This window comes from Dinoponera quadriceps, unplaced genomic scaffold, assembly GCF_001313825.1.
Source record: "Dinoponera quadriceps isolate SergipeBrazil2010 unplaced genomic scaffold, ASM131382v1 scaffold5809, whole genome shotgun sequence".
Lineage (NCBI taxonomy): Eukaryota > Metazoa > Arthropoda > Insecta > Hymenoptera > Formicidae > Dinoponera > Dinoponera quadriceps.
In genome coordinates, this window is record NW_014559826.1 from 273,309 (window position 1) to 285,762 (window position 12,454).

General features: G+C 39.7%; 1 protein-coding gene across 1 annotated transcript; it reads right to left on the reverse strand.

The window, feature by feature from the left end:
• Window positions 1-1,496: 1,496 nt before the first annotated feature.
• LOC106750511 (homeotic protein deformed) lies at window positions 1,497-10,707 on the reverse strand. Its single transcript, XM_014630916.1, has 2 exons — window positions 9,298-10,707; window positions 1,497-4,425 (listed from the first exon to the last, which is right to left on the reverse strand). The coding sequence occupies exons 1-2, from the start codon at window positions 10,178-10,180 to the stop codon at window positions 3,743-3,745; spliced, it is 1,566 nt and encodes a 521-aa protein (XP_014486402.1). The 5' UTR covers window positions 10,181-10,707; the 3' UTR covers window positions 1,497-3,742.
• Window positions 10,708-12,454: the final 1,747 nt, after the last annotated feature.

The window sequence follows — 12,454 nt, forward strand, 5'->3', positions numbered from 1 at the left end:
CAGGAAACTTGCTGTTGATCGTATCGTCTTGCGCTATAGACAGAACGTTTTGGGAACATAATAAAGATTATACATCGCGCTTCTCCCATCACATCTTGCGCCCGAAAAGTACGTTTCTCATCATAATGCCGTGAAAAAATTATAATCTTGCTTCTAATTTTTTTTATTGCTTTTCGGTTACAACCATAACTGGGATACACGCATTAATAAATGGCCCGTGTAGCCAAAAAGCAGAATTCTTTATTATTTCCTTTCTCTCCATGTTATATCCAGTCGATTTGCAAGATCAATCGAAGTTATTTTTGTTACTCCACAAAGTTAGTCTTCATAAGAGAACAAAGTGCAACAACGTGACTCTTTTTTAGCCACAGCCAGTCGAAAAAATTACTCAGTTTATTCAGTCCTGTCAAGATTCTGTTTTCTGCAAGTTTCTTTTCTGAAAGTCAAGTCCGATATTGTTAAGCAAGTGAAGAAATTGTGCCAACGGCAATTGTGCACACGGCTACATGTTAAAGATTCGCAAAAAATTGTGCGATTTGATGGGAAATCTGTATGTGAGCGGCGATCTTGGCTCTCACAGGCCAGACATGTCTGACTTTGAAACCTGGTTGGTAGCAACGTATCTAGGTAGTTGGCTGGGATGTTCATGGCATGGGCGGAGGCAGGGCTGTACAAGCGGCCCCCCATTCGCTTTCCGGGTGCCACCCTTCTTTTCGAGCTGCTGCGGGATTTCCCCTGTCCCGGGCTGCGGCAATCACGCACATGCTCGCGCATGCGCCACCACGGCAACGTCGCACGCATGGGCGCCCACACGATTATGTAGAGAGAGGAGGGGGAGAGGGGGGCGCAAGAAATAGTGTGGATATCTATGATACACCATAATGCTTCTGTGATAACTGTAAATTATGATATTGCACGCATTCAAGAGTACTTATTTTTCTATCAAGCTTCTATGATGCTTCTGATCATCTCACAAGTTACATTGTTGATTTTCATTAGGTCATTGCAATTGCCGAGAATAAAAATATCAATATATCTGTGACTTAATATCAGTGTCAGACATATGATATCAGTATTACAAACGTTAAGTATGTGAAGTTATCGTGTAAATTTACAAGTACTCGTACAACCATTTCAACGAACCACGTGGCATAAAAGGAATTCAAGTTTTGCCAAAAGTAATTTGTATTTTATACCGATTGGGTCATCATTTTAAGATAAACTTTTCACTTGCTTATTAACTTGACCATCTCAACTGCTCAGTGACAAATGACAAATAATCTTTACATCGTTCTCGTCCTCTTACACACTGAATAACATTTTATCTCATTAGTGACAAAAGTATCGATTACATAAGTTGTCTATGTGAACAATTTATTTATTGTAGTTTACGTTTGTTTTACGTACAATATTGGTTTTGTTTTTAATTCTTATCATAGAGTGAAAATGGTAAACTACGAATGTAACAAAATAAGAGTATACGTAATGAGAAGGAGATAGTGTCAACTTTAAATAACAAATTGCGCTAGCCTTGGCTGATTAGCGACGTTTGCTGACAGAATAATAAATAGTGCGAAGGTATGGTTAGAAAGAAAAGATACTGAAGCACAGAAAGTTACCCAACTTAGAGAAAAGTATTGCGACAATATGAAAATATGGTGGATGGTAGTGAATTCAGGTGTATGTGAGAACATGATTTGGAGACACGACGTTCTTTTTTGTAAATTACGAAACATTTATTTATTCGTTTATTTACTTCACGATTGTGTATTTCATCAATCTTTACGAGCGATATAAACATAAGCATCGGAGTGTGCCCAATTAGGTACTTATCGTACATGCTATATACAATTAATAATTATAGCAAAGGATATAATATATGTCACACTTACAGAAAACATTTTTGTAACTCATACACTTATTTTTTACGCTCTGCTAATTACACTAACTCGGTACCTTAAGGTATTAACGTACCTCAAAGTTTAACTTTGCTTCTTATATTTAGTAGTATTGTTTTGGTATATCGTCACAGCGATTCTGTGCATTAATTATTTGATTACTACTTGCTTAATAGTACGATTTCCGAATTAATCACGGTGCAATTGTGTCCTAATTATTATTGGTCATTCCTCACTTCTCTTCCCGGTAAAAATATATACTATCATTTCGAATTATTTACAACGTGCGTTACAGAAAGATAGAATCGAGGATAATCTTTTTAATTAATTTGCATTTCCTTTAGGTGTTCAAAGAGATGTTGAGGATGTTTGATTTCAAAATTAATAATCGAACTACTGCGAACGGACGACAGTTCCTCGTTCTTAGGATAAGAACACACATGTCATAAGACTTATTAAAATTATTATAATTATACTATTATAATTATAAACATTTTGCAATCGTACCACATGACCAAAATCTTCATCGCAAACACAGTTCTTGTTTTTACCTATGATGTAAAACGTTAATACCAACACTTAGACAGTAATATACGAAATATAAACACTATGTCAATCGTGTTGCAATAAAATTTTCTTTACACTAATATATATATACACAAAATTGAGTTATATTTACATTTCCATCTTCATAAAATACTAATTCCTCTTCGGATATTAGTATCTTTATGTGGATAATGAACGGATGACTATTCACGTTTTGAAATCACAAGGTTTTGACAAGAAATATACTGTTGCTGAGAGATGTAAGGAAAGCATTAAATTCGTTTACGAGTACAATTCATCAATTAACAATCTATAAGAAGACTATGTTACTTGACGAGTCCTCTGTTTCACATCCGACCTCACGATTTCGTTTGCGCGCATAAGTATTGTTATTAACATGACCCGTAATTTTATTCGCTATTTATTTTTTGAATTCTATTCTTGAAATTCAAAGAAAAAATTACGTCAAATTACATAATTCAATTTGTCGAATGCTTATTGACGTGTACGCATCGTATTTTCTTTCATTACATCGTACTTTTTAATAATACCTGTTATTGTAGAATTAATTAGCATTTGCAAAATGAAATGCGCAACATCAGAAATCTTTGGTTAGACCTTACGATTGCTAATGGCATTGAAATCATAATAATTTGAGAATTATAATGATTTTACAATATTACGATAAATATTGCAACAATGGCATAGCTTCCATTAATTTTTTTCGACGTTTATCAAGTGACCCACAGTCGCAAATTTAAGATTTTCGAATCGAACTTGTTCAATCAAATTGAAAGATAAATATTTCGATTATCAAACTGTCACTGTCCTTATAAACAAATTTATTGTTAATCGGCCAGATTTAATATCTAATACTATTTTCCACATAGAAATTGTTATCTGCATCTCTGCTATAAAACTGCCTTCCCTCATGTAATCAGTTCCTCAAATATAGTTTCTACAATGCGACGAAATTAGCACTTCGACCTATCGTAAATTTAAAAAATAGTCTCGTTGAAGTTGCAGTTTCGCACGGATCTTCATTTTATATCGAAGTCCGATATTCGTTCTAATACTTATCGTCTTTGCATGCGAATTAGTATCAGTAATTTATTAGTATTTTCCCCTACACTCTGGTGGACTTGATGCGAGGAAAATTCAAACTTCGTTCGTACAACTTGCAATAAATATCCAACCGAGCGAGAAAAGCAACGAAGAATTATTCGCGATAAAAAGATCGTCAATTGAACATCGAGGGGTTACATCGCTGAGTAAGTATTTATCTATCAAAATAGATGTTACAGGGCTGTGAGTCCGTAATCGGATTTTATCGCCGATGGTGGTACAGGAGCTGATACTTGCGACAATCCGGAAGGACTGGTAGCCGGAGCAAGAGGACTGATACTTCCGGAACCTATGTGTCCCAACGGTCCTCCCGTCGGACCGTCCATCATTCCACCCACGTGATGATGACTCAGCTGCGCTTGGAGATGAGCCAGAGGATGAGGGTGACCTTGAAAGCCAGGATGAACTACGCTGGGATGAGGAAGACTGGAGCTGACCCCGTGAACTTCGCCCATATCGAGACCGATATTAGAGTCCAGGCTATTCTCCATACCGCTGGAAGGCGAATTGTTGTTTTTTCTTTGGCTGTTGTTGTTACCCGTGCCCGACTTCGCTCGCGTCGCCGAAGTCTTCGCGGGCTTCGATGCCGCTGGCGGCGCTTGGCCGTTCGCGTTCTTTCTGCGCACGTTCTTCGTATTCGGCAGTTTGTGGTCCTTCTTCCACTTCATACGACGGTTTTGAAACCAAATTTTTATCTGTCGCTCGGTTAGGACGAGGGTATGGGCTATCTCGATCCGTCGCCGTCTCGTCAGGTATCTATTATAATGAAATTCCTTTTCCAGTTCGAGTATTTGATGCCTGGTGTAGGCGGTCCTCTGCCGCTTTGGTTCCATTCCAGGCTGGTACGAGCCATTCGCTGTAACGAGAAAACAGAAATGAAAATATGTTAGTACGGCGTGATTATAAATGATTCCCGCTTTCTCAGAGATGTTACTTACTTTTTGTCTGATCAGAAATGTGACAAATAATGATATAAAAAGTAAATAAATATATGTATATATGATAAAAATTTTTGTCGCATTCATTATATTCGTTGCTTCATGAAGTTGCATTATACAGATATGTTTCGAAAAAATAGTAAAGCAATTTTGTTATTTTTTGCTTATTACGCATTTTGTTTGCCCTTTTCACTCATATAATCAAAATCAGTTATTTGTATTTTAACATTCGTTTATTCGTCACACATTCACACGTAAAAAAAAATTTACGAAGCCCAACCTTTATCATAACAATTGTAAAAGAGTGTCTGCTCATACATATATAAATCGAAAATATAGAAGACATTTTTTTCTTATAATGCATTTACTTCAAGACAATCAATTTTGAATATTCGCTGGATACGTTTGTATTTAGCTAAAGCACGGCTTATCTCACGAATGACAAGATATAATATAAATAAGTACTTATAACAAGATATAAGATAGATTCAATAGAAATCAAATTAAATCTAAACATCATAATGTTTGCATACACCACCATGAAGAGATGCAATGATCTACAGGTCGATAAATGTAGGCTAATTTGAACAATATTTATAGACACATGTTCAACGAATATTCAAAATTAATTTCCTCGCAAACTAAATTTTATAAAAAAAATTCTATTCTGCATTTTTCGACGTTTTTTTTTTATATGAGAATCATTCCTTTTGTGATTATATCTCGATTACATTATATATGTAGGATATAATATATTTTGTTTAAATATATGAAATTCTCTCTCTCTCTCTCTCTCATATATATGTTCATTTTTACAAATCTAGCAACAAGTTTTGTGACTATATGAGAACCTTTCTCATCAGCAATAAAATGTAGCATAAATGCACAAACACTACGAAGAACGCTCAAGAGAAGAATAGTTTATTATTATGTTTTGTATAGTTATTACCGCATCTATTAAATATTTCTCACGTTGGTGTCTGCAGAGAGATATTTTATGATAATAATATTTTCACTAAATGACCATCTGTCACGGCCGTTTTGAATGGCATCAAAGTCGACTGAAGTGACTTTTGTAATCTGATCAATCCGCAAGATACGACGAGGTAAAGTTGCGGAGGCAGAATACGCATATGCAAATTCACGAGAATAAAACGTGCGAGGCTTACACGCGCATTAGTCCCGCTAAACAACATCTAAAGATGCGCAGGTACAATAGATCATCTCTTGCAACCATCAATCCGATTTCAAGGTCAAGTTATTTGATAATTATCCCTATCGGACGTGTTTATTAAAGTTTTCCGAATCCAATGAAAAATACAGCTATGCCTGGTAGAATTGATTAACGATCGGCGCGGAAAATCTAGGAAATATTCAGAACCACGCGGATGAGCGTGTTTAATAATAATAAGTGTAAAATGCCGAAGTGATTGAGGAAACAATCAGATATTATTGAAACACAACAAATGATCGAACGAATGTATTCGAAGAGGTATCTCGCTTTATGTACGCGTTTATGTTAATATTCGTGAGTCACGCTAGTAGCAGTTCTTGGTGGTCTGTTCTGCTCAATAGAGGAAACACGAGAGAACGAGTTTAGTTCAGAATCTGTTCAGACACATTCCATTCCGAGCTGACCGTCGGTCTGGCGAAGGCCCCTTTTAACTTCCACGTCCGGCGACCATACTTCGACAACCAAAGGGTAGAGATTGCAGTTTCTGACAGCCCGACGGACGAGCATACCACTGTCCAGAGATTCCAATTATTAAAGCGCACAATACGCAGCATTACGGAAAATGTGCTCCTCTCGCAACATATATATTGTTTACTATATTTGTAAATTTATCGCAAATATCACACGTTTACAGATTTACATTTACAGATTTTACCGTTTTAGCGTTAAAGTTTACTATCTTTTTATGAAAATAATTACCAGATGTTAAAAAGATCATTTCCCTAGTAGCACAATTCAGTGGCGATACATTAGCCAATATCGATTATATTGGCATTCGTTGGGGATACATTGAGTAAATGTTGCCCAATATAAAAGCCAGCCAGATAGACAAACCTGCACAAGCAGATTTTATGTAATATCTGCTATAAATTTTGTCGACGGTTTTCTAGCAGAAATATAAGAGGATTTGGCTGACAGAGCATGATAACAGATCAATCTATTATCATGATCTGCTAGCGGATCCTATTATATTTCTGTTGGTAAAATATCGGTAAAATTTGTAGCAAATATTATGCAAAGTCTGCTTTTTAATTATCTACTCGTAAATTTGGCTGTCTGGCTGACTTTATATTACATCCGCAATATAGGAAAGTTGTTCAATGTACCATCAATAAATAACAATTGTAATCAATATTGGACCAACGCATCGCCAATGAATTCTGTTACTAGGATTAAATTATAAGGTTGAGAATTCATAATTCCGTATCTCAACAAGCAACTGCTGTTCAACTGCGAACAATTTCTCTTGAAGATAAGTTTTCGGACTTACACTTTGTTGTTCTTTTTACGCACGAATATATATTTACACTAATTATAAACGAATAATTCGCTTTAATTAAACGATACGGGGCGTATCAATTTGAGTAAGCGTTACGTGCTTATTTGCTCTACACGCGGTAACGATTATTTTTAGCATTAAGTACCAGAAAAAAATGACGAGTTCTCATTGCCGGAAATTTTACCTGGAAGCATGAATTATGGGTATTCGGTTTTGCAATGATTTTATCAGGCACAACGGAGGTCTCAAAGGAAATACTTGCAAGCTGGAATGAGCAGCACTTTCCGCGCTTAAGCGGAATACAAATTTTTGTGGCTGCAAAGTCAGTCGAATTCCGAAGGCATATTACGTTGCAAGAATTACCTTTGGGAATTTTTTGTGAAACCTGCGAAATAGATTTTGGCCCGACGGCGTGTTACGAATATCACAAACCTCCGAAACAAATGCGTTACAAATCTACACTGCACATTTATAATTTGCGAGACGTTAATTAATATACCAGCGTGTCGGGGGAGGGGGGGGGGGGTTCACGCTCAAAACGTGTTTTTATCTTCGCGAGGATAGGAAGCACGCGTATATTAGTTCTGGTAGTAGTTGTCTGATTAATTATGAAAGGAGAACTACATTCGCGTTAATTGCCTTGATTATAACGATCAGGGGCATTACACCATTACCGGCATCTATTCTAAAGTTCCAAGCGCTACTAACCTTACACAACGGTGAATGTCTACTTAAAATACGATAGAATCTCTGTGTCCAATTTCGAAATTTATTGTTGCCCACAGTGCTGAATTGTGCTGTGGACGTCCCATTCTTGTGGCACATGTTCGCTACCGTGTGTGCGTGAAGGATGAAGACATATTAGGCGTAACTGAATTCATCTATAATATATGAGGTGCCGCTGTGTAAAACCTTACAGGTGATCACAAGGTGCAACGATAAATTGCAGCTCATAAGTCTTCGGGCGTTCCAAAAAGTGTCACCTTGCGCACACAATACGATGTCTGTTTGTTAGATACACAAACAAGCATCCCTTCGGCATCGTCTTCGGTACGAGAGGTCAGCCGGATTTCGGGGAAAGGATGTGCTCTAAATTCGCGCTATTGTCACCGGATAAGTATTTATTGAAACCTATAAATGTTTCCATTTGTATTCATTCATCATATCAGAGAATAGGAAAAGAAAAAACGAGAATTAAAAGATAATAGCGTAAACGTGTTAACTAAGTGTATCCGAGTTTTTATGTATATTCGGGGAAAATCTCAGGTAAAATGGAATTTTTTTGAAGAATATAATCTATGAAAATTATTGTAATAAAAGACACTTTATCTATCTTTAGGATCCGGCGTATACGGTGGTAAATGGGTTGTTTCCTCACGCAAAAAATATTTCCTTTGCTTTGACGCTTCGGATATCAATTTGAAATATTCGTCAGGTACGCTTGTATTGTTTCAATTAGATAAGTTTACATTTATCGTTATATAGACCGCTGTTTCTATTCATATCTGCTTACAAATATCATGATGTTGGAATAATTTGATTTCTAATGTATCTTATTGTTACGTCTCGGGACGTGACGATATTATTAATTATACTTATGCTTTGTCATTAAACAAATCGCGGGGCCGTAGCTAAGTGTACACGTATATTTAATTTATTTATATTCAAACTTGTTTTTCTCGTGAGCAAAGCCTCGTGAGAGAATGTTTATTCTATATTTCCGATTTATCGTATATACTCACATATTTACTCGAAGAAACACTTTTTAATATGATGGTACCACGATTACGACCGAATTTCTTCGCGTATCTTCTCCATTATACTTTTAAAAATTACAACGAATAAATTAAAATAGATAAACGGGTAATAACATTGTATTCTCTGGATTATCGCATACACGCGCGACAACCGAGCCGATGGATATATTCTCACAAAGACTGATTACATGTTTTACGACAAAACGTAATCTCTCAACATGTAACAAATAAAAGTTAAGATAATTAGGTTGTATCTCGATTAAGTTGTACGTTTATACTTATCGAACAAGGGCAGGTTGAAAAAAATTAACGAATATTATATCACACGAAGCAAAACGCACATGCATACACACACTCACACACGATGTAGCTGAGAGTACGATGAAGTAAAATAAATTGTTGCGATACAGATGACGAAAATAACGCGAGGATGAACGTTAACGTCGAAAGCGGCGGCGACGTGTCCCGGTAAATCACGGGAACAACTGGGACGGAATAATTAACAGATATATCGACTCACCAGCGCCTGCTACGTGAATCTTCTTCATCCACGGGAAGATCATGCGATCTCCGCTCTCCTCGTCCTCCTCCTCCTCCTCCATCATCCCCGGCGAACCGTCCATCATTTGGTCGTCTTCCATATCATCCGCATCCAAAGCATCTTCCGCATGATGCTGTTGCTGCGGGGTTTGCTGCTGGCCGGTTTGTATGTGCTGAGATTGCTGGGACGAGGACTGTTGCGTCTGGAGATCGGGCGAATTATCTCGATGCAACTGACCCGAGCCAGTCGGACTGCAAGCATTGTTCTCGTGTTGTTGCTGATGATGCTGAAGGGCGTCCGGTTGCACGTGATTCTGCATTATAGACGGCGACAAAGGAGTGGAGCCGACGACGGTCGACGTCGGCACGGGTGGTTGTTGTTGCTGCTGCTGGCTTTGTATCGACGACGGACACGTGAGCGGCGGTTGCTGGGCTTCCGGCGGCATCGCGAGGGCACCCACCGCGTGATGATGAGGATGTAGACTGGCATGATGGACCGCGTGCACTTGGTGATGAGGATGGTGAGGCCCGTAATATCCACCGTATCCTGTGTACCCGCCGTTTAATTGCACCGCGGAGGAAGCGCCGTAAGGAGTCGACGCCGCCTGATGGTGATGCTGATGATAGCCGTACTGCAGCTGGTGGGACTGCGGATGGCTCAAGTGATGACCGCCGTTGCCACCGGCGAAGAAATCCGGCCCGCTCGACGGTATGTAGTTGCTCTGGCTGTACTCCTCGCTGGGAGGGAATTTCGGATCGACCATGACAGACGTGGCGGTCAAGTGGTGATTCCCGGTCTGCTGTTGATGCTGGTGGTGATGATATCCACCGGCAGCGGATGGATTCATCAAGAAAGAACTCATGTTTGTGAGTGTGCGAATAGCACACACACGCGCGCGCACATACACACACACACGCACGCACGTACACACACGCACACGGTGTGTCCGTATAAGGGAAAGAAAGAAAAAGAACGAATCGCAGACGATCGCGCGCACACTTCACTTCCGCCTTCCTCTCCGTCACACGTTACCCTTTATTTATCAATTCTTCGTCCCGGTGCACCCATTTCGCGTTAGTATCTATTCTCATAAGAGCTCACACTGCACAGCACTGCACACCGTGGTCCATCGTCCGCACCTCGCCTCTCTCGCGAAAAGGGGTGACGTTTTCTCGAAAGGAGGAAAAAAGAGAAAGAAGGAGAGGGAGAAAAAGAGAAAAGAAATAGGAAGAGCGGGGCCACGACGAGCACAGGTCTCCCGGTGGACAGCTGCTTGTTCTCTCTTCTCCTTCCGCCACTTTCGCGATCCTCCACGACCTCGTTCGCTCCTTCCCGCCCACCGGAGCCCAATTACCATACCACGTGACCGCCAAACCGACCAATCGGGGCTGTTCCTAGTTCGCGACCATGATGGATAACCAAGGCACACATGCAACACGTGAGTGGCGCCGCGAGTACAACTGCGGCAGGTGCAGCAACTTCTTCTTGCTTCGCTTTTATACTTCACGCTTGTCACCGAACGCCCGGAACACCTGTAGTTTAGTAATTTTTACATATGCAACTAATCGTCCCGTTCTTCGTCAACGTGCACTTGTCCCTCTCGTAAACACCCACTGGAACGTACCGTAACTTTGGACGACCGAGGCGTCAAGTTGACATTTCTGTGAAAAATTTCGACGAATCGAACATCTCGGATTCCGGATTTACATGTGACAAAGGATGGATAGGCACCGTTCGTGCACTGCACCACTCTCTCCGCCGTCACTACTCTCGCGCGTGAACAGTCCGTCTCACAATAACGTATAAATTCAGTCAGAGGAGACGCTTCGCCGGAGAGCCATGAAAGCGAGCTCGTCCTGCGTCGGCAGAAACTCGTCTGGCAACTCTGGTTGCTTCGAACTCCCTCCGTTCGCGCCGGCTGGCTTTGAGCCGATGCGGAGAGCCGCGTCCCCCTTCCTCGTCATGCGTCTTCTCTCGAGTCAACCCCCCACTCCTCAGCGGCATGAGACCAACCCCTGGCACGGAAACAGTGGATCTTGTTCCCTTATGGGGCATACTCGAAGGTACTTATAACCGTAGAGTCACTCCTACGGATCTCCTTAACCCGCCTCCATGCGCTTCTGAAATCCATCTTATGGCCGAAGTCAATGCTAAGAGATACGACGGCGAGGTACGTTGATACTATTGATATCGAATATCCCGACGGTGGTGAATCGCGCTAATAATTTCGATACTGTTCGTCGTGACCGGCAGGCATCACCATGATAGCTCATTATTTCGCCATTTGCTCGTATTACACGGAAACTAGATGTTAATCGATCTGTTGTAGCGGATGCGCCCTTTCTTCCTGCCGTAAGTGGATTTAATTCTAGTATCCGAAATTGTTTCCGTATTTTTTATTCCGTATATTTTACACGCACATGGCTTATAATAATATATCATATGTTACTTTATATATATAAAGTAACACACACACACACATATATATAGTATATATAATATCATATAAAGTAACATATGATATAAATTATTTTCTCTTAACTGACGGTTAATAGCTATAGCGTCTTACAGTCCGGTAACCGGTTCGAAAATGTTAATAAACATCCGACAGTGTTATGTAAAAGGCGTTAAAACTAGATTAATTAATAGCAATAGATCTATCGTTCGATTATATTCTACTTCATATTAATGCACCAGTCTTGGCGTGCTCGGTCAAGTACGTTCACTCGCGATCAGCTGCGTGGCATAGAGAATATAAAACGCCGAGTCATTACGCAAAGAGCATACTCACTGTGTTTTGCTTTGCTACGACAATACAGCACGGTAAATTTAAGTTACGTTGTCTGTGCTATATAAACGGTCCAAGGAAATAACAGTATCGGAATATCGTAGAACGACATTGTAGAACACACAGGCAAGCTTAACGTAACGTCACGTGTTTCGAGGAAGTCTTATGTATGTAATAACTCACATTCCTCTGTGTCTCTCTTGCGTATTGTTAAAAATTTCTCGATTAAATGTGTCAGAGCTGTGTGTCAAGTACGAGGAAAGTAAGGATGATATAGAATCGACTGCTTCAGGGGAAGGCTGAAAACGCGTCGTTCGTTTTTACTAGACCTCTCTCTCTCTCTCTCTT